The sequence below is a fragment of the Ambystoma mexicanum genome, chromosome 7p, assembly GCF_040938575.1.
Source record: "Ambystoma mexicanum isolate Mex_15411 chromosome 7p, UKY_AmexF1_1, whole genome shotgun sequence".
NCBI classification, from domain to species: domain Eukaryota; kingdom Metazoa; phylum Chordata; class Amphibia; order Caudata; family Ambystomatidae; genus Ambystoma; species Ambystoma mexicanum.
In genome coordinates this window covers 706,768,805-706,794,820 of record NC_090939.1, presented here as the reverse complement: position 1 = coordinate 706,794,820, position 26,016 = coordinate 706,768,805, and the positions used below count along the sequence as shown (strand labels likewise).

Sequence of the window (26,016 nt, the reverse complement as noted above, 5' to 3'; positions counted from 1 at the left end):
TACAGGAATTTGAACAATCACCACACAAAGCTTTTGATGAAAAAACATGCAAGGATTTGCCAACTGTATATGTGGATGGTTGTGCTTGTCACATTGAAAATGACAGTAATAAACAATTAGTGGCAGGAATAGGAAATGTCTGGTTGAAATGTGAAGGCGTTCCTAGTATAGGGATGAGGATTGGAGATAGGAGCAGTCAGGTGGCGGAATTGGCAGCCATCTATAAAGCAATTGCTACTGCAGTTGATAAAAAGTTCAGTGAAATTGTCCTGGTGACTGATTCTGACTATGCACGGAATAGCTTTGTGGAGTATTTGCCTGGTTGGAAAGCAAGAGGCATGGTTACATACAACAAAAAGCCACTTAAACATGGAAAAATGATACAAGCCATAGACAAATTGGTGTCAGAAAATAATTTAACAATATACTGGAGAAAAATTCGTGGGCATTTAAAAACACCAGGAGAGGATAAGGAGGGAAATGATAAGGCAGACCATCTGGCTAAGATTGGGGCTGTGATGGGAGAATTGCTACCTATTGATTATTTAATGGGTGAAATACAAATTGATGCAGTCACACGTTCTAAAGCACCAAAGGAGGTAGATCAACCGGTGGTGCAGTGGAGTCATGACACGCCAGACCAAGATTTGATTGAGGCACAAAAGAATGATCAAATTTTGGGAATCTATTATAATCATTTGATAGATCCTGAACAAAATCCTTTAACAGAAAATGATTGTATGGGAAAAGAAGAGTTGAGGGTGTTATTAAAGAACAAAACACGAATCAGATTACAGGATGGACTCATGATTAGAGAGTCCATAACAGGACAAATACAGTGGGTAGTACCCCTTTCATTCAGAGGACTAATGCTACACCATGCACATGATGCCATAACTGCAGGCCATAGAGGTTCACAAAAAACATTAGAAATACTAAAAGATTATGCTTACTGGCCTCATATGTCCCAAGATGTGGAATTATATACTAGAGGATGTCTAGTATGCGCCCAATTTAAACCTGCTTCACCAATGCATAGAGCACCATTGATGAAAAGAGGCCTAACTCTCCCATGGTCAGATTTGCAAATAGACTATGTAGGTCCTTTAAAAAGGTCAAGCAGGGGACACCGCTATATTTTGAGTGTGGTATGTTTGATGTCAAAGTGGATTGAGTGCATTCCCGCACCAGATTGTAGTGCGCAAACAGCAGCCACATTGCTGGTGAACCATGTGTTCTCAAGGTTTGGGTTGCCGCAAAGAATTGAGTCAGACAGAGGAAGTCATTTCACAAGTACTCTAATGAGCAAGGTATGGCAAATACTAGGTGTGAAAAGGAAACTACATATCGCATATCGGGCGGCGTCTTCAGGTACAGTTGAAAGAAGCAATAGGTCTGTTGTGGATATTTTAAAGAAATTTGTGGCAGAAGCAGGTTCCAGCTGGGATTTGCGTTTACCATTGGTTTTGATGGCAATCAGGTCGACTCCTGCCAAAGCGACAGGTGTTAGCCCCCATGAGGTCTTAACAGGTAGGAAAATGGTGTTACCACAACACCTACTATACAGAACACATGAGCAAACTCTAGTGAGTGCATCCACAGTTCATGAATATATTGATGAACTGAGGAGGCATTTGCAACACGCATTTGCTTTTGTGCAGAGAAATTTGGAAAGAGCTGCTGACAGTGCTAAGTCATATTATGATAAAAAGACATCAGTAAAGGAATACAGTGTAGGGGATCAGGTGTACAAGTTTCATTTTGGAAAAAGTAAACAGAAAAATTCTAAATTTCTGGCAGCCTGGCAGGGGCCATTTCAAATTATAGATAAAGTCTCTCCTGTAGTGTATAAAATTTTGAAAAATGAAGGTGAAACAGCAATAGAGCAGTTTGTCCATGTAAATCAAATCAAACCATGCCATCCCAGACATGAGATCAGGCAGCTTGAGCATGTGGAAACGGATAGAGTCCCTTGAGAAAATAAATGGGTGTGATCAGGAGGCAGTGACAAAGGAGTTAAAAAAAAGTTGATTGTTATGATGGCACATAAACACTGTAATATATGTGAAAATATATAATATAAATAAATAAATAAATAAATAAATGCACATATAACAGAAGCTCGTGGTTGGTGTGCAGAGAGAAAGTGTATTAAATATTGAATGCTGTTTTATATGTGTTTGTTTTCTTTTAACTTATGTTTAATTTCAGAAAAAAAAAAAAAAAGAAAAGAAATATTTTTACCAAGCATGTTTTATTTTTGGCAAAAGGATGAAGTTAGTATTGTGCTATGTACTTAATCTGTTTATTTTCTATCTTGATTTAGACAATTAACATTATTTGGTCGGAGGTTCCGGGATCAGAGGCCACGGGAGACGATGGAGTCCTGGAGTCCCCTGGATGAAGACCAAAAGATGCCTGCCTCCAGGTGGAGGTGAAGACAAAATAACCGGAATGCCAAAAGAGATGACTACTGTGGATTCAAGATTGCCAAGATGAAAGAGTACTCGAATGAACCGAATAACATCGCTGGTCGGGACATACCAAAAGAGACAAAACAAAAGTTCCGGCATATGAAGTTCCACGTATTTATTATTTTAATTATTTATTTTAACTTGTTATATTACTTATTTGTTTTAGTTAGTTGTTTTATTTCATTGTTTTTAATTGACTTGGAAAATTTAAACTTAAAGTAATGCCACTTCCACTGAGAAGGCAAATGTGGAACATTTTATGAACTGATGGACTCAGATGAAATGTTGATTGCAAATTTTCATTGATGCACATGAATATTCATTTTGTTGGATTGCTATATTGTAAAAAAAAAATAGAACAAGTTGTTTTTAGGAATTGGCTTGGATTATAGCCAAGTTCTAAAAACAAAAGGAGGGTATATGTAAGGATATTTGGCGTGTTACAGTACAGAGTACAGCAATACTGCACAAGTAGCACAATTTTTTTGCAGCACCACCACAAGGGTGCGGTGCATTGCTATATGGGTTGCCAGATTAACAAGGAAAGACAGGCTATTCAGTCAAAAACGATTTTAACATATAAAATGCAAATCTATTTTTACAGTTAAAAGCACACGTGCTCATTTAAAAATGCACACTATTTTTCACCTGAAATGCCTATATTGCTAGAGACACATTTGAAAATTAACAGCTAACCTATTAACCATTAACCTGACTAATAAAACCTTATTTTAATATAACCCACTAATAAAATGTGTTCTCTACTGCAGAATTAGGCATACTCTGAAAACCATTTAAATGAGAGATTTTTTTCTTCTCTTCTCTGCCTGATTATCTGTGTTGTTGTGCACAGTAACGGCAGGAAGGAGGAAGTCAGATTTGCAACAATTGCAAATGTATAAGCGAAGCTATTGTTGAAAAGTAGGAGGATGAGAGATGATGGATTTCATTGGGACACGTCATAAAGAGGGCTGAGAGGAAAGTTTTAGTGGGCAGTAGCAGGGAAAAAGACAGGCAGACATCTTTCTGCACTACTGGGGAGAAGACCTGGCTGTGGGGGTGTCCTGCTGCAGTCGAGACTGGGGAAAGCTGAAAGAATTACCTTTCCACTGGCAGAGGCAGTCCTATCTGAAAAAGCTGAGAATTCCAGGCAATGACCCCGGCTTGAGAAGGCAAGCGTTCATTTTTGCTGGAGTTAAGCCAAAAGAGAGCCACATTCACAGAGAGAAGCCTCTGAACAGATAAGGTAATTACCTAACTGGGGGAGCTGTGTGTGTGTGCACGAAAGCATGCAGTCAGGGTAGAAAAATGAAAGTCCCGTGCGTGTCTTAATCAAGTGATAATGTTGCAATTTAAGTTCTGTTCTCCGCCACTATAATTGCAGTGTGTCATAGAAAATGCTTTGATTGTTCCATTTTATTGCTGTAAAGAATGAGATCATGTCTAAATGCAACTTTTATAATACAGAAAATATTTGAAAACAGACGGGTGGTTTATTTTCTATTTACCATTACAATGCCAATGATGTGGGGAGATTTTTAAACAGTGCAATGGTCATTTTAAGACAGATGTGTGCATGTCAGAATCAGTATGAATAATTGTGAGTGACTGTAGTATAACTTGTTGGAGGTACATGAGCCAACGGGAAGAGAGACTCTCTGAACATAGCTCCCTACCGTATATAAGGTAGTGGAAATTACCACAAGACTACCACATATAGCTCTCTGTCGTAAATAAGTCAGTGAGTTTGCCCATGGTGGCGCACCAACACTATCACTGGAAATTGTAGTATCCCTAGAATGCAGGTCTGAGGTCTCTCTAGTGATCACACGAAAAATCTAAGCGAAGATAAGGGATTCTGGACATTGGGGCCACAAATAAAACAAGGGAATTATGCTCACCAAAATACCACCAACCACGTATACCAAATATGCAGGTCTGGGTGCTGAAATAATGCATGTCCATTGTATTATTGTTGCACATGGCCAAATCTGAATACAAAGAGTGATTATTGCTAAGTTATTTTTCGGCGGTAATAAAATACCGTCAGGCCCCAAATCTCCACAAAATACCCTACACCTCCCTCCTTGAAGCGCTTTGAAACGCATTGATTGATCATTTGTATAGCGCCTATACACAATCAATGCTAAAAGGGAACCAATCCTCTGTGGGCTTTTGCCTGTATAAAAGGGGCAGACCCTACACTTATTCCTGCATCTTTGCACACTTGAAGGAGGATTAATCTGGCACCTGGCTGGTGGTACAGTCTGCTTCAGAGTCCTCTGATATAGAGGTGAAGACGAAAATGTCCAAGAGGGAGGAAAGCTCTTTTCCCCCTAACCTTCCCAAAGGAACATTTTGAGTGACAAGCTGTTTACATGTTCCCAAAATCCTGCTCACTGGAGGTAATAGCCCCTTGTGGTTAGAAAGGGCAGCTCAAGGACTACCCTTGTACTTGGAGACCCTGGACAGGGTCCTCCCAACAACCAAGAAGCAAGTAAGTGACTCCTGGCTCTCCCTGCATCTCCGTATGACTTAGTTGGCATCCAAGCCGTTGCAAAGAAACTGTTGGAATCTTTGACTTTGTTGCACAGCCATATCCCACATCTCTGAGTTGCGCTCGAACGTCAAAGCTCTTCTGTGCATTCGAGACCCACAGAGGCGTTTAGCGTCCCCAGCAGCAGCCGCCTAGTGACCAGTCACTTTGCGTCTCAAGCTGTTGCTGCTGTCATACCACAATGCTGTGTTAAGCAAGTTGAGGTTGCTTCTCCACACCCCAGGCGTCGGAGTCTTTAGTGCTGCTGGCTCTTCGCTTCGCAGCATCTTCGACCTGCAAGCCATTGCCACTGCCGAACTGCACATCACCGTTTGCGCCTATTGATGCCATTCCCCGATGTGACAGACCGAGAAAGCGTCTATACTTTGATTTGCCATCAAAGTCTGCAAAGCAAGAATAAAAATACTGATAGTGCTTGTGTCCCCCTGGGCTGCTTTAAAGGCCCAAGCGACACTTTCTAGCTTTTTTTTTTTTTAAAGATCTCTTCAGTGACTTTGATATTGCTGCTGAAAATATTGCCTGTGCATCCCTGTCTTGAAATCCAACGTGCCCCCTTTACTCCAGTCTCCATTCTGTGTTTTCCTTTATATGGGTGGGTTATAGTGTTTTTGATGAGTTTGTATTGTTATTTTAATTAAGAAGTACCCTACGTTTTACCTTGGCTGGGCATTCTTTTATTTTGATGCCAACATACTATTTTGGTCTGCTTCTGTGCTAGCTCACACCCCTACTGAAGTAAATAGCCGCCCTCTGCCTGTGCTGTCTTAAACGATGAGGGCGGTATACCAGTCGTGCTGTACCCGTTTCACCTTTATGATTGGATCAATACTGGTTTACTAGTAGAATAGGTGTTTAGTTCTGACTGCTCACCTCTGTACTCCTACAGAGCAGGGGTCATTGCATCACACTTGTAATCCAAACATTTGTTGCAGCTAGCAATTCCTGTAAATGTATCGAAGCCTTTTTAATTCCATAAAATGTCTTCACATCAGCCATCACTATCGCAGAGAAACTTTGTTGAATTTGCTGCTCTTGCCAATGGTCTGAACACACCACCTGAACAATGCTGGTGGCATAAAGGATCATTCACATGCTGGTTGAGAGAATTGTCCTGACTTTAGGGAGTGAACTAAGCAGGTATGCTGCTTATCTGGGACCTTTATGTCCCAGTCTAAATTTAATTTGCTTATTATTTACTGAAATTAAAACGAGGAGACTTCACTGTTCTATAGTTTTTGTTGACCATAAGAACAGGTAAAAAGTCTCCTGGAATTATACATGCTATTGGATTGGCACATTTCCTGTTGAGTTCTTTCATAGTTTGAAGTCCTGTTTATTCATTATATCGACTTTATGGTATTGTGAAGAGAGGCAGAGCCTCTTAAGGCACCTATATAATGGCTACTTGAAATATGTATATGTCATTGATGGTATTAATCGACCTGAATAAGGCAGTATAGTAAGTATGTTTTGTGTGACTGATGCTTAAGTATGATGGTGAAAATGTAGAATATCGTATTCTTGTTTTGTTTAGCTTATCTTATTTTATTTATTTGTATTTGTAAAGTGCACTAACAGTCCTTGGGCATCGAGGCACTGTTGCAGGAGAGTGTCTTAGTTGCAGGAGAAATTCATTGCTCTGGGTTACAGTGAGGTCTTGGTGGCATCATTTGGCCATCAATAGAAAACTGGCCCTCCCTCTTTTCTGTAAGGGCACACCCATAGCAGTATTGTTTTTAAGGTATTGAGCTGACATTGAGAAATTATGAATGCAAGTTTGTGGTTTTGTTGCTTGTGTCTAATCTTGGAATGCTATTTACTCCATTCTGTCACCTTCTTAATAAATAAAGAAATCCCTTTCAACTGCTGGGGTTACTTAGCTCCTGCATCTTCTTAATGATTTGGAAATGTTATTGCTGAATATAGCAAGCACTGAACAGAGAAGTGTCTGGTGAGAAGTGTAAGGAGGAAGTTGACGGTGTGGTTCGGGGGTTCAAAGTAGCATCTTATTTGTGAATTTTTCTTACTAAGTTAATTGGATAGTTCATTGAAGGCAGTATTTGTTTTACTCTATTGTCAGTGAGGTTCTTACTTCTTCACAACTTTTTGTCAAGGCCTGCTCCTGCAGCATAACAGGCCGGAAAAGTGCTATAAATATGCTACAAAGCAGCAAAATAATGTATGCTTTAAGAGTCCTGCTATGCAGACGCTCTATTACTTATGCACCTGACTACTAATGTTCACAAATATAACCGTGCCACAAGCCTTAACAATCAGTTCCTGCTTGTTCACCTAGCTGTCGGGACGGAGAACATCTCTCACATTCTGCATTCTTTGTGCAGTGTTTGTGCATTTTGTTTTTTAACTAAAAGATTATTTTTTTGCCCTTCCTTTCAGCCCATGAAGGGGTTGGCTCCCATTCTGGGCTTTCTAAGTAGAACTTATTGAATTGGACTTTCCAAATTTACGTTTCTGTACCACCACTGGTCACATGCTGCGTGTCATAGATTTTTAAGGTTTGTATTCACTGCACTTGCCTTTTCTCGGCAAGCGAACCTCTGCGTGCCTTCGCTACGTCCTGGGGAATCTTCATGCCATGTAGTCCTACGTTTTATGTGCTGATATCTTGCCAGTATCGTTTGTGACCCACCAACAGAACATGCAGGTTAAAGGAAGGGTTCCACTGCTGAAGTTGATGGTGGAGTTGATCTTGAACCACTGACTATCTGACATGGTTAAGGGGATATCCATACCAGAACCAGTGCAGGTGGTGGAAAACATTGTGTGCATCATGAAGCAACTTATTCCCCCAGATCGTGATCTTTCTGTGGGACATTCAGAGACAATCCATTCCGGAATTTCTTTTGCACATGTAACCACCAGGTTTATCAGTATGATTTTGGTGTAAGGAAAGATTTTCACGTGCAACTTTTCTCCATTGACTTCAGTGGAGTCCCACAGCTTACCTCCCGCCCGATCCGGAGACTCTTGCCATTTCTTGTGGTGAGTGGGACACATTTGTCTCACTCATCTGCTTCTCTCATTTAGTTTGCAGTGCTCTGGTTAGTGCATATGGCTACAAGTGCAGGGAATGAGTCTCCCTTTTTCACCTTTATCTTTACAGTGTTTTGTTATGTTAGTGGGCATTTGTATAGCGCCTTTTACAATTGGTATGATTCCAAAGCGCTGCGGTTTGAATGCCCTTGTGGGTGCTGGGGGGGTCAGAGGGCGGTGGGGTGTATCTCCTTAGGGTTCGGGCTGTAAGGCTAAGGTCCTCCCTGTGTCTTGTTGGGTCAAATTGCTTTGGCGAAGACTGTTCGACTGGCGGTGACATGCAGATCCGTCCCAAGACTCATGTTGGTATCGTAATGGTGCTAGCAAAGTCCTCAGTCAATAGTTCTGCTAAATGCATTCCCTATAGTAGAACTGCCTAAAACATTCCCGATAGTTAGCAAAGCGTAAGTTCTAGAGCATTCTTTGGTGTATAGTTCTCCTCTGGGATTTTCAGATATGTAGGATTAGCAAGCAAGGGCATTTCCTGGACTGATAGCGTAGTGCCTATTTGCAGGACATGATCAAGTTCATAAGTGCTATTAGTGCTTGGGCTGGTAGTTCTTCTAGATAGATTCCAGGTAGGTAGTTCTGCTAAATACATTCACTGGTAGGTGTGATTAGCAAAATAAGTGCAAGATGTTCTCCTGGTATCTAGTTCTACTCTTGGATTTCCAGATGTGTAGCATTAGCAGGCATGTGCCTTCTTAGATTTATTGCATGGTGCATAATTGCATGGCCTTGATCAAGCTCATGAGTGATTATTAGTGCTTGGGTTGGGAGTCTAGCACAGTCAGTCCAGATTATTGGCGATAGATCACTCTAGGCCTCAGAACGTACAGTATTCCTGCGGATAAGGTAATGCATCCGTTCCGTCGATTGCAATGGTGTCACTACGATTCGAGTTTCAAGTCTGTGGCAGAGGCTCCAGGTAATGGGGGTAGATATGGTCTGGCCTGAGAGTCTATGAAAGGGTTCTTCTTGAGCGGGATACTACGCCAGTTGTTGGTCGTGGTGGTAAATTGAGTGAATCACTGCATTCCCTTATGTGTTATTAGGTGAAGAGCCAGGTTGAATGCCTTCCGGAAAGCCATGTAGTCTTCACTGTGTTTAATGTGTGGAGGCAGTGAGTGCCACAAAGCTGGCGCCAGGGTTGAGTAGGCGGACCCTTCGATCCTGGCCGAATTGGAGGTGGGGACCTCTAGGAGGAGGGCAGTGCTTGAACTTAGGGTGCGAGTTGGGTTGTAAGGCGTGGTGATCTTTTGTTGCAGTAATTTGGGGCCTGCTTTGTGCACCGCTCGATGGATAATAGATAGAAATTCGAAGGTGGCCTTGCGTCCAATTGGGACCCTTTGTAGGGTGCGGAGAGCAGGGGAGATGGGGTCCCTCCGTCCCAATGCGAGAAGCAGTCTGGCAGCTGAGTTTTGTACTCTTTGGAGTTTGTTTAGCTGGTAGGTCAGTGCACCCAGGTAGAGGATGTTCTCCAGCATGGGGTCTGGCATGGATTCACATGCTCATGAATATTACCCGTCGTCAGGCTGCGAATCCTCAGTAAAAGAAAAAATCAGTTTCATTTCTGAACTGTCTTTCTCCTAACAACCAATCACTGAGCTCTGGGGTCATACTGCCCCCAGCCAATGACTGCCCTCTGCCTAAGCCCCTCAGCAGGCAGCCATCTTCAGATTTTTACCGCACGTTCAAGTGTTGGGAGTCCTCGTGCTTTGCTCTTCAAGCTTTTTGCTGCGTTTTTTGCTTTTTGAGAGTTAAACTCTAATTTTTCAGTCAATCGAGCCTGTGCGCTCCGTCGATCATCCTTCCGACTAACGGGGACCCGTTTTTTGGATTTTTTATCGTCCTTCAAGGGCTGTTTTCATCAAGTATTCTTCTTGGAGGCTTCCAGAAGATTCTTCAGGCAAATCATGTCAGACAAGAAGGACGGCGCTTTCCTCTTCAAGCTGTGCTGCGACTGCGGTTGGCGGAATGTGTACATGGACGACAAGCATTCCCAGTGTCTGTATTGCCTGCACCCGACGCACAAGGAGGAAGATTGTGCCTTTTGCTGTGGCTTCTTGAAGTGCACATTGAGGGACCGACATCAACGGTTGGAAGCGGGGCTGTAGGCCTAGGCCTCTGCACCGGTGGTACCCGGCGGCATTCCTCGCCTGTATCCGCAAAAGCTGAACAGGCTTCTAAGTCCTTTGCGGGTACCCCACCCGTGGGGGCCCAACACAAGGCCAAGCACTGCAAGTCCGCTTCCGTCAGGGTCGCCGCTGCTGCAGGTCTCGCGGCGACCAGGGTGCGCCCATCATCTCCATCCACATCAATCTCCGCTCTGGTTCCTCATCCAAGAGAAAATCGGATAACCCGGGTAAGCTACGGGAGAACCCAGAGAAGACCAGACGGGAGAAGGCCAAACGGGGTACAGTTTCCAGCCTGCCCGCGGCAGAGAAGGACAAAGGAGACAAAGAGTCTGATCTGGCCCTTAAAGGGAAAAGGCCAAAGAGGACAAGACCTCCAATTCAGCCGTGAAGAAGGCCAAGAAAGACAAAGGGCCTGGCGCCTCTGTGAAGGCCCAGGCGCACCAGGCGAAAGCTTCACCCTCCCTCGAGGTGGTGGTGGCGTTGCTTTCAAAGGCTGTAGGGGCAGACCCGCAGGGTACCCCAGCGGTGGCAAGGGTGACCTTTCCTCCCAGGAGCGAGGCTTCGAAAATACCCGCTGATAAGATGTCAGAGAAAAGGATGCCGGGCTAAGGATGCCAGACATTAGCCCGCGACCGACCCCTCTGGACCTGAAGAGGGGGCACTGAAGTCCTTCAGGGAACAGACATTTCTTCAGCTGAAGATGAGGACGACTTCATTTCCGTCCAAGAGAGTGATGAAGACGACTGAGGTTCCCGGGAACTCGCCCCACGAAAAGGGCGATGACGACAGGGATACCGTTGTTGGAGACGAGGGACCCCAGGACGATGGGGGAGGGGAGCCCAGGCCCTTCTACTCTCCAGAGGCCTCGTAGAGACTTTGCACTGGATATCATCTCGACCCTCAACTCGCTAGTGTCCGAGTTGCAGAGGAGGATACCGAAGATCCCACCATCAACACCCCATACTCCCTCCCTCCCCACGGCACCAGTGCTGGTCGCCTCGTTGCCATCGGGGGAACCACCGACCAACAATAGGAGGAGACACCTGATGCCTCCACGACACCCTTCTCCACCCTCTCCACGACACCCTTCTCCACCCTCTCCACAGCCCCTCACCCCCCCAAAGGAGATGGAATCAGACACTGCAACGACGGACACAGATGACGTGATGGGGGACCTCCTGCCGCCTCTCCTCCGGATGAGATAGGATCGTTCTCAAGCTGGAGGAAAAGAAGGAAGGCTTCTTGTATCAGTGCCGAGAGGCGAAGAGGAAGACCATCCTTTCGGTCCCCCTAGTGGACGATGTTTGAGACGAAGGGCTGGCGTTGATAAAGAACCCCACCACAGCCCCAGTGAAGAGAGACCGGCTGGAGAAACAAGTACAGGCTGTCGGACTGTGCACCCAAGTGTCTGCGGTCTCAACTGTCGCCAGACTCCGTGGTCTCAGCGGCCACCAGGAACCAATTGTCGGGCTCAGCGTCTTTTGCTTCGTCCACTCCGCCGGACAGCGAGGGGAAGAAATTGGACTTGATGGGTAGGAAGGTTATCTACCGAGCTGCAACAACGATGAAGGCTGCCAACGCCCTCACCATCGTAGCCAGTTACGAACAGGAGCTGTGGTTTAAGATAGCTCCGCTCCTGGACTTCCTCCCCAACGACAAGCGGGTCGAGGCCTTGGAACTCCTTCAAGAAGGCGAGGTGGCTTCGGATCATGCCATCATGGTGGCCATGGACATTGTGGACATGGGGTTCAGCCAGATGGGGAACGGCGCCTGCCTTCGTCGTCGTGGCTGGCTCAGGGCCATCAACTTTAGGCAGGAGGTCCAGACAAAGGGGTTTTGGACATGCCCTTTGACAGGGACAACCTGTTCAGAAAAGCGGTGGATGAATCACTCCAGGGCATCAAGGCGGACACGCAGACGGCACGTGCCCTACAATAGCAGTCCTTTCGTTCCTCAGGAGTGAAGTCTAGGCGATCTTAAGGGGTTTCGGTGGGGGCTCCACCTCTTCCCTCCAGCCTCAATCAGACCAGGTCCGCCACTGAGAAGCCTGCTGCTATGGTAGCAGGGACAGCTATTGTGCTTGCCTCTGGGTCCTCCTTTCTAAAGCGATTCACGGGGGAGGTGAGGGGGCTCCCGCTACCTCCCCCTTGCCTGGCCAGTGGAGGATCACCATACTTACTGTAGTGCGCTCCAGGCACAACAGAACCGTCTCTAGACCGCCAAAGCATCTGCACTGCTTAAAGTGGAGCGCAGTCGTCGGCATCTCCTCCCTGCTTCTGCAAATACTTCATCAACTCTGCCGAGTACTGTGTAGAGTTGCCGGAACCCTTACCAGTTCAGGAGGGCGTGGCCGCTTACCTAACCCCGCAGGATGCCCTAGCTCACAGATGGCACCCCGAGGTAGGGACGCGTTCACCTTCAGAGCCTCCTAAGCTTTCGTCTCTTGTTGTATTGCAGAGGATTCCCCCGCTTAAATGGATCCACTTTAGGGCTCATTAGAAAGTGATGCAGTTTGCTGTGCTTCCCTCTATCCTCCATCCTGCACTGCCTGCTGGGCTCACGTCACACCACTGCCGCAATCTTCTCTTCACGTGCCTCGACAACCCTCATCCTCAAATCGGGTATCTGAAAGCTGGTCCTCCGGGCCTAATTGTTTCCTTTTAGCCTCAGCATTGGCTTTTGGAAAGAATATGCACTCAAATATGAACACCTCTGCTTATAACCGACTGTCCCATAGAGGAATGATGGGACATTCTGACCTGTGTAACAGGTTGAACTTCCTTGCTTGAGATTCTACAATTTACCTCTATTGAGGTGGAAGAAACGTTCTCTAATCGAATGGTAGATTGGGCATTAAATTTTAGTAATGTTGATTCCCTACATTATTTCACACAGGTCTGTCATTTTGTATTGAAATTCCTTATGATGATGGCATGAGTTTGGGGACATTTTTGCTCCATTATTGTTTCAGATTCCGTTGTGTCTTGGATGGTTGGTGGTGGGTAGATGAGCAGTAAGTGCATCATATGTAACCAGAGATATTAATTAGCAGAGCCATGGCTAATGTTGTATTTGGCTTCCCAATGTCGTGTGTGCTCCTCCCTATTCTTCCAGGTCCTTAGAAGTTGGTTGCTTCATAAAGGGTCGATGAGCTGGGTCCGGCATAAGGGCGGGCTTATTGCCACAGAAAACGTAACTTCTCAATTTCTTCGATTCTCTGTGGCTTATGTACCAGAATTAATATCAAGCTTATATACAGAGGCTGTTTCAGTGCCACTCTGCCCCATTTCAGGGTGCACTTTTTCCCTCTACAAATTAAATAAAACTAAAATATATGGAGCATTTTACCAGGTGCCTTCAGGCTAAAGTGTCACTTCTATTGTTCAACCATATTTAAAAGCCTGGACTCCAGGTGTTGACCATCATGGGGCACTGCGCACCCTTCCCCTTCCTCTGCCCCACTTGCTTCCACTCTCACCAGTGCATCGTTTTATCCAAAGGTCCACTGTCTGTTCTGGATGGGTTTCTCCAGGTCCAGGGCCTTGAAACACACTAAATACGTTGGCAGAGTTAATTGAGGTTGCAATAATCTGTAATAAACCATAGCCAGACAAGCAGATACACAGTTACCAAAATGAGGAAGAACTCTTCTGTACCTTAGATTTCTCATACCTTCTCATTTGCCAGCATGTCAGCTTGGCAGGAGAAATCCAGGTGCTCCCCTCAATCCCATACCAGTTGCATAGCCTGGTGTACCTTTTGTGACGATTCATGGGAACACATCACTTCTCCCCACAGAGGAGCCCTTCCCTGTGAGGCTAGGGAGGTGAGCCCACTACGCAACATTCCCCCCAGAGGTGGCCATAAGCGGGATCTCACAGGGAGACACTCCCCTCTTGGGGATGGGGACTCTCGTTCCGTGAAGGAACTTCCAAATCATCTTCCCTATGAGACCCCATTGTCCCAAGAAGTCCAACTGTAAAAAACAACTGTTTCCTATTGTAAGACCTCTTCTTTTACTCAACCAAGATCTGAAACCACTGAGAAGAGGAAGAGTAAAAGAGACATGAAGAATGGCAATAGGTTGGGACCCAATAACACAGAGAAGAAGAGTGAAGGAGCAATGACAACTACTCCTTCAGTGAAGATAGCCAGTACTGGGAAGAGGTGGCCCCAAGGAGGCATACAGAATACCTCTTTGGAAACAAAGGAAGAACTCTCATCCTCCACTGAGAGGACACAGCAACCAAGGATAAAAACAGAATAAGGACTTGCTAAAGGGAGAAGCCAGCGTCAAACCTCTACACCCAGGAAGCTCAAACCTGGGAATGAGAAGGTTGTGGACAGAAGCTGGTCCTTGGTCGAGGGGACAACATGGAAAGGTCAGAGGAGTACTCTGTGACTCGATGGGGAACTGTCCCACTTGGAAGCTGGAAGAAATCAGACAGTGGTGTGACCTCTGGGAGATGCACTGTGTGGCCCATGAACTCCGCCGACACTGACAAGCCAAGGGCTCCGTGCAGCCGCAGATGCACACAAGAAAGCTGAGAGCGAAACGCTAGGGGCGTTCACAGTGATTGTGAAGATTATAAGAAAAGCCAAGAGTGTTGTAGTAGTAATCTCCCTCGTTACAATAATTACGAAAGCCCTAAGAGAAGTCAAGAGTGCTACAGAAGTAATCTCCCTCACAGCAATAATTGTGAAATCTATTAGAAAACCCAAGAGGAAATACTGGAGTAATCTCCCTCATCTCAGTGAGTGGGGAAACCTTAAGTAAAGGCAAGAGTACTACGGGAGGAAACTCCCTTATCCTAATCGTGGGAAGAGTGTTCTGGTAGTGCTCTGTGCCTGGTTTGTGATGTGCCTCGCTGGAGCAGTCTGCCTACTACCTCTGTTGCTGTGGGAGGAGCATACCTTTGAAACACCCGACTCTCCGCGGAGCAAAGTGGCGTGAATCTGTCTTCTGTGTTCTCGTGAGTGAGTGGGGGAGAGCCTCCCAGTGCATTCAAGACAGCCCTGTGGATGATTCATCTTGTATAGGATTGCCCTTCTTTGGAATAGACCTCTGGGGCACAGAATTGGAGAGGAATTGTTTTTCTTTGTATTTTTGACTTCTGTGTTTGCAAGTTGCTGTGCTGTAGCTCCTCATGGCGGCGGCATTGCACAGTAAAGCATGGGTAGTTGGACGCAGCATCTCTGCTGACACTGAAGCTCCCTTGGCTCCTCCTCGGACTGTGATGTCTCCCAATGTTCTTGCAACTGTGTTGGCTCCACCTTCTATTCAAGGCATGCCACAAGGCCCTGCATTGTCACCCATTTGTCCCTCTCAGTCATCAGCGTGTGTTTCTGTTTTAAACGAGGTGCTGATTATGTACCAGGGTCTGGCACCCATTCCTAAGCAACTACCATTACTTATGCTCAGGTTCTTCATTCAGAAATGCCTACAATGGGTGCTTTGGGGTCATCCATTTACTTCTACCCAATTTTCCTCTATTAGTGCCTTCGGGAAACAGTCACATACAAGGACCAAAGGAGCCATCTCCACATTTTCACCTTCTTCTCCCTCTCTGGAGGACTCGGTCATTATGGATGAGTCTTTTTTGAGGTTGTGCAAAGATATGCATTATTCCATGAGGGCACTTCCTACGCTGCATGTGGTGCCTTCAAAGACTGTTCTCAGAAAGCGTCTGATTGTCCTGCCATTCATGAAAACTTGCTACAGAATACTCCTGTAGGCTTGTTGGACTTTAAAAATCGGATGCACCATCATCTTCCATGGACTCCATGGGACCAGCTTCCATCTAGACTCTGCATTTGGTCTTAGTCTCTCCTAAGACTCTATGACAATATAAAAGATATTGTCCTGGGGAATGCAGTAAAACTTACGTGTATCCTTGGACTCGGCTTTACAGACTTATTCCTGTGGGCCCAAAATAGGGGCGTTTCCCTTACCAGTTTTCTGTAATCAAGATGTTGTCTTGGACCCTACTAAAGGGTTGCAGCCAGGGGTTGATCCTTGCATGGAGCAGGGCTTTGACTCATTGGGGACGTGCAAAATACCATGATCTCTAATACTCCAAACTCTGCAACTCCTTTAATGGCATGTGTTACCCGCTTGTGTGTCCCCGCTTCTCTTTAAGAAAATACTAAAAACAAGAGAGACATCTAAAAACCTACCTTCCACAAAGGATACGTCTGGAAACTCCTCTTCTAGGCACTTAAGACAAATATCTACAGTAGATGCGATCATTGACTTGAATACTCAGCCGGGAGAAACAAGGGAGTCTATCCCTGTTTTGTTCCACTCGACTGAGGGGAAGATGGAGGGTGGGGGACGCAAAGTCGGGCCCTTCAGCTATCTGAGAGGCTAATCCTCCCATGGTAGCGAACCAATTAACCAGTCCAATCTCATGGTCTAAGGACACAGAAGCGAATTCAGTGTCCAGTAATGGGGCAGCGTATGATGGGGCATCAGCCCTGCCACTAACATTAACCCATTCTTTGCCACCCGCCCATCCTCAATCTGTTGCTCGCTTATTAAGGGGCCAACAGTCTACAATCACTTCCTTTTTACTACTGGCAATAGGAAGTCTACCATCACTTCTGTTTTGAATCCCCCGGGTCCCAGATTGTGGACTTCATTCTTCCTACTACTAATGTTAGGCAAAGCAGTACTACCGGCCTTTCTAACTTGACGTCCAGTGGGCTCTTCATAGGCACAGATAATCGAGCATTGTCTCTGACGAAGGCTGACTCCAAATCGAAAATTGATCTGAAGGACCCATTTTCCTCTAACATTATAGGGTGGGAGGCTAACTCCCTGGTCCACAGAAGAGGTCCAGGGTTCTAGACAACTTGATTCCTCCGCTAAGATCTCTCCACTCGGAAGACATTGACTTGATATCACTTCCTTTGTAGAAAGGTAATCGCGTGATGTCTTGTTTCCACTCAGCGATCGTGGCAAATTTGGTTTGGGGCCAGAGGGCCGTTTTGCTCTCGTTGGGATCTGAGCTAAGGGGCTTGTAGGAGGCCAAACCTTTTTTGCTATTTTCTCTGTCCAAACCCAGTTGTGCTGTGGTGGTGGTTAAGCCCACTGGATCATTATCTTCTCCTTCTGCACCTTTGAAAGCGTCTTTGCTGCGAAAGGTACAGGATTGGTCCCGGCTGGAGTTAGCACTGAAAACCGTTGCAAATCTGAATCGGGGCTTGATCCAACCCTAACCTGACTTCGATCAGGGTTTTATCCTGGAATGTTTGTGGCTATGCTAACCTCAGTAGACTGTGGAATGGCTCTAGCATCCTACATAACCAAAACATTTTGTTTTTCCAGGAAACCATGTCTACTTGTTCCTTTGCTCTGAGAGGGTTTGTAACTTTCACTACGCCAGCCAATAAGGTTGGCCTGGGTCGTCCCATCGGGTGCTTGGCCGTTGCCCTCGACATCAATTTGAAAACTGAACCAGATGTATGGTTTGTCTCTGATGGAATTTAAGCTATGCATATGAGTTTTTTGGATAGTCACTGTGAATTGTTATTGATCAATGTGTACTGGAATCCCGCTAGACACTTATCAATCAAAGCCCCCGTCTGTGCCTCATTCCCCTCTCTTCCTTGCATTCCGAGCAATGGCTCCACCGTGCTGCTCCCTCTTGTGACTTCTAGGGCTCCATGCACACACAGCCCTGAATCATCCTGCTTATCTGATGCGGCGAGTCCTGCTGTGTGGGCATATTTATTTAAAAAAAGAAAAAAAAGAAAAAAAGCATTTCAGTGTGCTGCGTGTGAGCACCATTTTTCATCTTTTGCCCTATTGGGCTCTGTGCTTCAGCTGCTGTTCAATTTGTGTGCAACTATGGCCCCTGATGTTCCTGCTGACTGGGCCTCTACCATGAGATGTGTGGGGCAAATAGCACCTTCCATCATGGCCACCCTTGTCTCTGGCCTACTGCAGTGCTGGGCTGCCTGACTGTAGCTACCTCCGGATAGGTCTGTGCACTGCATTTGTTGGCCAGTCGGGAGCCGGAAGGCGTGAGCCGGGCCGACTCGAAGGCTCATAATCAAAGACCTTGTCTGTGCCTGTCCTGGCCGAGGAGGGCCTTGTGAGCCACAGATTTATGACTCCAGCTATGATCCGTACGCCGGACTAATTCCTGGACTGCTCCACTGCTACTTGCTCAAAGGCCATTCACGATCCCTGCAGTCATGAAAAGGAGTTTGGCTGACCTCTACAACTAACTTTCCTGACGCATTTTCAGTGCTTTTCACCTCCTCCATCATCACCTTAACTAACTTCATTCCATTCACAGCATGTATTATTCTCATTTGTGTTTATCATTACTCGGGAACCATCTGCATTGCATTGTTTGCTGCCTTCATTTCAAGTCGATTTTGGATGTGCTTTTAAATATGAATTTGGGCGTTTTTGCATTCCTGTGCACCATCTGTATTGCTTTGCTTGCTGCGTCCACTTTCAAAACAATGTTGTGTGTAGCCTCCTACATCTCTGTGCCACTCAATCTACCAGGCTTTCTACTAAGTTTAGACAGAACTGTGCAGTGCTGCCACTTCTCCCTCATTCCTTGGCTAAAATCTCTGCCCTCCTATGGCTTTCTCCATCTCTTATATTCTATAACTGCTACACTATCTCCTTATCCCCTTCTCTCTCCAAGTCCGGCAGGAACAAGCACAAATAAGATATCCTGAGTGCAAAACCTGGACTTCCCATTGCAGACACCTATGTCAGTGCTTCCTCTAGAGAGGTTTTGACTGATCTCCTTTTCTCTGTCCTCTATTCTGATCTCTGGACCCCCCATCACCCCCATCTGATCTCTGCACTCTGTCCTTCCTCACACTCCTGGCACCAAGAGTGAAGTCCTCTAGGCTGGCTTCGCATCCTCTCGTTGCTTCGTTATTGTCTATTACACTGGCAGCATTCTGGTTCAGGGTCCACAACCCAACCTCCTTCTCTTTGACTGCATCTTGCCTTCTCTCCTTAACTTCCTTCCTTCACCTGCATCTCCCCATTCTTTTTTCTCTCTCTTCCCCTCTCCGACTGGTGTACCACGCCCCTGTACCCCACCTCAGAAAACCTTCAAAAGCACTTACCACCTCCACCTGGCATCTCAACGCCCGCTCAGTCAACAAACACTTCTCTGACTTCTGCCTCCTTCTTGAAGACATTGACCTTGACATTTTTGCTCTTACCGAGACTTGGTTCAATGGCAACTCAGTCACTGCCTTTTGTCTCCCTCCTTCCTGACGGCTTTACGATTATCTCCAAGTCTCGACCTCACTGCACTAGTGGGGTCGGGAGGGTTGCCTTAATCTTCCCTGAGTGGTTTCCTGCTTCCATCTTACTTACCCAGACCTATTCCTCTTTTGAAAGCCTGGTTTGCAAGTTGGTCACCTCTGCCACCTCTACCCTGACCATTGCTACCATCTACCGGCCTCCAGGTGCCACTTCCCTATTCCTCTTTGAATGGGCTGACTTCTGCTATTCTCTTTACTGTCTTCCACCTCTAACCTTCTCCTCCTGGGTGATTTCAACATTCAACTGGACTCTGCTCCTCGCTTTCCCTCTCCATTCTCCCTTCTGGCCCAACCCACACAGCTGGACACACTCTGGATGCCCTCATACATTTTGGCCTTTCTCTCTCTTCCCCCCCACCCCCATTAGTCACCCCTCTCTCCTGGTCAGATCACTCTCTCCTCTCCTCCCATCTGGGTCCCATTGGCCCCTGACCGTCCCCCAAAAGTTGCTGCAACCTCATTCACTAACACCCGTCCGATGAAACGAGTGACTGTGGCTGCCTTTCACCTCCACCTTCAGCCCCCCACCTTAGACTCTACCTCTGACTCTGTCCTCAGCAACCTCCTATCTTTCTATCACCAACACTCTTGACATTCTTGCCCCAGTCATGAGGATCCGTCTAAAACCTGCCTCAAAGCAGAACACTTGGTACGGCACCGAACTTGCAGGGCAGCAGAACCGAAGTGGCTAATATCAGGCTCATCCTCTGACAAACTGGCCTGCCGCCTGCTCCAAAGGCAATACAGACTCGCCATCCGTGCAAAGAAAAGAGCCCACATTCAGGCACGGGTCTCCTGCGCATCCAGTAACTCATCTGAATTTTTCAAAATCTGCAGGGAACTAGCAAACCCATCCGTAGTCTCCTCCCCCCCCCCCCCCCCTTCTTCTTCCCAAGCGCCCTCTGCAATGCACTGGCCTCACGCTTTGCTACCAAAACTCGGGACATTCTGACCACCCTTTCTATGCTCCCTCACAACCCATCCAACCCCCCCCCCCCCCCTCAACATCCACTTACCCCTTCCTTCCTCCTTTTCCTCCTTCTCTCCTCTCACTCCTGAGGAAGTTACCAGAGTTGTCCGCTCCATTAAGGTCTCTTCTAAACAGGTCTGAGCTTGCTCTTCCAGGACCATCAAGGATAACATTGGCCCTCTTGCCCCTACTCTCGCTTATTCTTGCAATCACTCTTTTTTTTGCCAGATCTTCCCCTCCCCCTTAAGCACTCCCTTATACGCCCACTCCTGAAAAACCTTCCTCTGACCCTACCTGCCCTGCCAGCTATCGCCCGATCTCCACCTGCCTCTTCCTGGGATAGCTACTGCCAAAGCTGGCTTTGCCCCAACTTGACTCTTAAACTGAAATTGTTGGTGGACTCTGCAACCATCAATTTGGATTCCGAGCATCCAGAGGCACGGAATCTGCTCTTCTGAACACCTGTGAAGAACTGCTCGCATCTCCGGACTCCAACTCCCCAGCTGTCCGCATCCTTCTCGATCTCTCCTCTGCATTTCACACTGTTAACCATTCCATCCTCATACAAACGCTCCATGATACACTTGGTATTTTGGAATCGGCAATGGATTGGCTGTCCTCTTTCCTCACTAACTGCTCTTCTAAAGTCCTTCTGGGCCCCTTCTCCTCTCCTATTTCCATCCCCTCCTGTGGTGTCCCCCAGGGCTCTATACTCTCCCCCTGGCTCTTTAACATCTACCTTGCTCTTCTTGCACGTCTTATCTCCACCTTCTCCTCCATCTGTTACGCAGATGACGCACAGCTCATCTTCAGGCTCCCTGCTGATCCGCTTGCCCCTCCACCCTCTGTGACTGCCTATCTGCCATCCAGGCCTGGAGCGCCTCCAATGATCTCTGCCTCATCGCCTCTAAAACTTAGATCCTTCCCATTGGGACCCCTTCTCCCTCCTTCTTCCCCTCACTCTGGCCCTCCTCCTTGGGCTCTCCCCCTGCACATTCAACTGAAGCCAGATACCTCAGAGTTATCTTCGACTCCTCTCTCTCCTTCCTCCCTCACACTCAGGACATTGCCAAGAAGTCCAACTATCGGCTCTTCCTTCTAAAAGGAATTCTACCCTTTCGAATGGATTGTGTCTTCCCACGTATTCCTCATAAATGATATTCGTATTTTGCCAGCTTTGTGGTTTCGGAATTAGTTTTCGGCAGAGGGTGCTGTGCACGAGGTTGTGGCGTTGATGTCCCTCAATGGTCTCTGTAACGTGTCGACATCACCAGTCGTATAAGTAGCTTGTGCCGTGCCTGTTGGCTTGAGTTCTGTTTTTCCGATAGCTTCGCAATCGAGTTAACGGTGTGCTTCATATTTTCCTCAGAGAAAATGTCGTCTTCATCCCCTTTCACTCCTAAGACAGGGTTTAAAAAGTGTCGACTGTGGTTCCAAAATGTCGATCACTGACCCTCACTGTGTCTGCCTCTGGTGCCTGGGTTTGGACCATCAGACTGGCGGCTGTGGCTCCTGTCAATCGATGACGGAGAAAACTCGAACGAAAAGGTAAACTAGCGGTCGGGCGGGAAGCTTTGCGGGCCTCTTCAAAGGCGCTTCTAAGAAGCATAGAAAGTCTGGAGAGTCGAGAGACTCCGATGAGCATAAACATTCAGAGATCTCGATCTAGAAGTAGATTGAGACGTTCTTAGTCCTCTTCTTCTACTAAGAAGAGGAGATATAGATCTCCTTCCTCTTTGTCAGACACATCTACCGAGATGCTAAAATGTCCGACTAAGTTGGATTCTCCTTGAAAATGGGAAGAATTCAGAAAACAAATGAAGGTCTTTGAGAATGCAGGCCCAACCCCCTCAAAGAAACCTCATAAGAGCCAGACTCCGGTCGCTCCCTTGGATGACGCCAGAGAGTCAGAAACTACTAAGGCCAAGTCCAGTAGTAAGGAGGAAACTCGACGATCTCGACCCGATGTTAAAACGTTGAATTCTCCTTGACATTGATTCCCCAGTAATGGCTAAAAAGCATCAACTGTCGAAGCACTCGACGCCATCGGTGCCGACTACCTCGACGCCGAAGGAGATATTGGCTCCTTTATCGAAGTCGTCCTCGACAATTTCGAAGATTTCTTCGATTTTCCTCAAAGCAAATTCCAGAACAGGAAAAAAGGTATACACCTTTACCTAAATCAAACTTTTTTAAGTCTATGTCCTCTATTTTTGAGGAAGAAAGTGCCTCAGAGGAAGACATTTCTCCATTTGGAGAAAAATTTGGTACTAGAAATGTGCCAGAGGAATTGATTGACCCTGATTCAAGATTGAGAGACCTGTGTGACAGCCTTCCCTCTACCAGTGGCATTGATATGTCACCTGAGTTAGTTTCAAAAACCTGATCCTGCAGAAAATGCAGATTCCGGGTACAGGAACTTGATGAACAGAGTTGTTGAATATATGGGTTGGGGTAGGTCTTTACCAACCTTTGAACAAGTCTAGTGGTACAAGCTGCTACTTCCAGGAGGCAATCAGCTCATCTATCTATTTCCCCCCCCACACCCACTCCCCGATAGAGGATAAAAAGGTGGATGCTTGGGCCCGCAAGGTATTTTCCTCAGGTAGTATGGCCCTTAAATCAGCAAATGTTACCTGTACCCTGGCCAGTTTTACCCGCACGCTGTGGGATTGCGTAAAGGCGGCAGCTGAACATATTCCAGAAGGCAAAGAAAGGGAAGGCTTTCTGAATATTGTGAAAGATGGTAAGGAGGCAATGGGGGAATGTCTCCAATCTGGATTGGATACTGTTGACAGCATCAGCAGGTCCATGACTGCAATCGCAGTACTGGGCAGATTTGCATGGTTGAGGAAGTCTGGTTTGCACCAGACGTGCAGGCCAGGCTACTCAACATGCCTTTCGACGGCTCGAGTCTGTTCAGCAGTAAAGCTGATGAGGGCTTACAAAAACTGCAGACCTCTAAGGTGGCGGCTAACTCATTTGGCGCCTCTATGCGACAGCCTCAAAAACCTTATTCGAGCTCATCTTCCTGTAGAGGTCGTTCTTTTCAATACTACTCCTCATTTGGTAGAGGAAGAGGACAGGCCGCACAGAAAGGTAAAAGAAATTTCCCTCATAGTGGACGAGGAAGAGGTGCGAAATCAGCCTCAGCGGCGGTATCTTTGTCCTTGGCTGCTCCTACAGCCGCCTCCAAATCTCTCTCCGACCTCAGACAAGGCCCCTGTGGGAGGCAGAATCTCTCAGCATCTGAGCGAATGGCGGGGCATTACTTCAGATGCTTGGGCACTGGAAACTGTAGCCCAGCGTTACTGCCTTCCCTTCCTAAGAAGGCCTCAGAATCACCGCGAACCAACTCTGTCAAAATTCCAGATCCGCTCCTGTTGCAGGAAATCTTAACCCTGCTAGAGAAAGGTGCAATGGAACGCATACCTGTAGCGGAGAGGAACAAGAGTTAGTACTCAACTTGCTTTCTCATCTCAAAGAAGGACAGGGGACTGAGACCCATCTTGGATTTAAGATGTTTGAACATATTCCTCAGGAAGGACAAGTTCAAGATGGTAACCCTTTCTCAGATCCTTCAGGCTCTCCAACTCCAAGATTGATTCGTATCATTGGACCTTCAGGATGGTTACTTTCATGTGCCAATCCATATCAAGCACAGAAAGTACCTGAGGTTCGTGGTTGGCGGCTCTCAAGATCAGTTTCGGGTTCTGCCCTTCGGGCTAACCTCCGGACGAGGGTTTTCACCAAGCTGATGGCGGTTGTGGCAGCAAATCTCAGGAGAGGGGGATTCACGTCTACCCCTACATGTTAGATTGGTTGATAAGAGCTGGTTCCCCCAAACAAGCTCAGGAACATCTTGCAATCACCTGCCACTCCCTACACAAGCTGGGCTTCTCCATCAATTACAAGAAGTCCCATATGATACCATTCTAAAGACTCCAATTTATAGGAGCAGTCCTGGATACTTCCTCGGGCAAAGCCTCACCTCCGAAAGTGAGAGCTCTCCACATTCTGCATCTGGTAACAAAATTATAGAATGCCCAGCGTCTACCGGCCTACGATTTTCTGAGGTTGCTCGGCCTCATGGCATCCTGCATTTTTCTGGTGTCAGAGGCTCGACTGAGGATGAGATCTCTTCAATGGGCCCTCAGAACTCGGTGGTCTTAATTCTCGGGGAGTATGTCGGATCTTCTACAAGTCCTGAGCACAGTTGCTCAGGATCTACTATGGTGGGCTTGCAACGACAATATCCTCAAGGGAGAATCTTTTTGGCAACCATGGCCAGAGATAACAGTAGTGACGGGCGCCTCGTGGTGGGGAGCCAATACGAACGATCTAACAATCCGCGGTCGTTGGTCTCCATCGGAGTCCAAACTACACATCAACCTGTTGGAGCTGAGGGCGATCAGACTAGAGCTGAAGGCCTTTCTACCCTCTGTACAGGGAAAGAATGTCCTGATAATGACGGACAACACAGTGGCCATGTTCTACCTCAGCAAGAGAGGAGGCAGAGGGTCACTACCACTGTGCATAGAGGCAATGCAGCTCTGGTTCTGGGCAATACAAGAAGGAATCTCTCTGTCAGCAGCAGAACACAGCAGCGGACGCTCTGAGCAGGCAGAGCACAGTATCCCACGAGTGGGAACTAGCTCAGGAAGTCCTTCAAGAGATCTTCACCCTTTTGGGGAACCCATCGGGTGGATCTGTTCGCGACCTCGGTCAACTGAAAGTGCGATCAGTACTGCTCAAAAGAATTTCCCCCAAGATGAGCTCCAGGAGACTCATTCATAGTGGACTGGGAATTTCCACTTCTGTATGCGTTTCTCCAGTCCCCGTGATTCCTCACGTAATCTGGAGGTTGAGAAAGTTCAGGAAAACCATGATCCTAATTGCCCCGGATTGGGCCAAGAGGACGTGGTCCCGGACCTTCTGGACATGTCCATCTGCCCTTCAATACGTCTTCCACAAAGAGAGGATCTACTCTCGCAAGAGGAAGGTCAAGTTCTCCATCCAAAGGTCAAGACACTCAACCTTCACACATGGTTTCTGAGAGGTTGAAATAGACGTAATGGAGATTTTGCTTTCGGCCATAAGGCTAGCAACTTAGTCTTTGTACCGGTGTCATTGGAATAAATTCAGTAACTGGTACAAAGATAAGAATTTGGACCCTTTTCAATGTGGCACTCGCACAGTGCTATCTTTCCTATTACATCTAGCCAATCTGGGGCTCCAGATTTGGACAATAAAAGGATATTTGGCAGCGCTTTCTATATTCAAGTGCTCCTCGGAAGAGGTTTCCTATTTTAAGATTCCTTTTAATTATTCAGTTTTTGAAAGAGCTCACAAATGTGTACCCTCCATACCTTTTCAGGTTCCTACTTGGGATTTGAATCTTGTGTTGCAATTCCTGACGTGTATACCTTTTTGAGCCTCTACATTCCTGTCCTTTAAGGCTTTTAACACTCAAAACTGTCCTTCTTGTGGCCTTAACATCAGCCTGCAGTGTTA

At 46.7% G+C, this 26,016-nt stretch overlaps 1 protein-coding gene across 10 annotated transcripts in view; it reads left to right on the top strand.

Moving 5' to 3' along the window:
- Window positions 1-26,016, top strand: part of AP1S2 (adaptor related protein complex 1 subunit sigma 2) — a 380,836-nt gene that overhangs the window by 162,848 nt on the left and 191,972 nt on the right. Inside the window, exon 6 of one of the 10 annotated variants that reach the window (XM_069636788.1) lies at window positions 2,327-2,451. The exons of 8 other annotated variants lie outside the window; for them this stretch is intronic. In XM_069636788.1, the coding sequence (XP_069492889.1) occupies window positions 2,327-2,404 (78 nt within the window). In that variant the 3' untranslated portion in view covers window positions 2,405-2,451. Of the gene's footprint in view, window positions 1-2,326; window positions 2,452-26,016 lie in introns of those variants that run through there. One more of the 10 variants, XM_069636789.1, reaches the window with a different exon arrangement.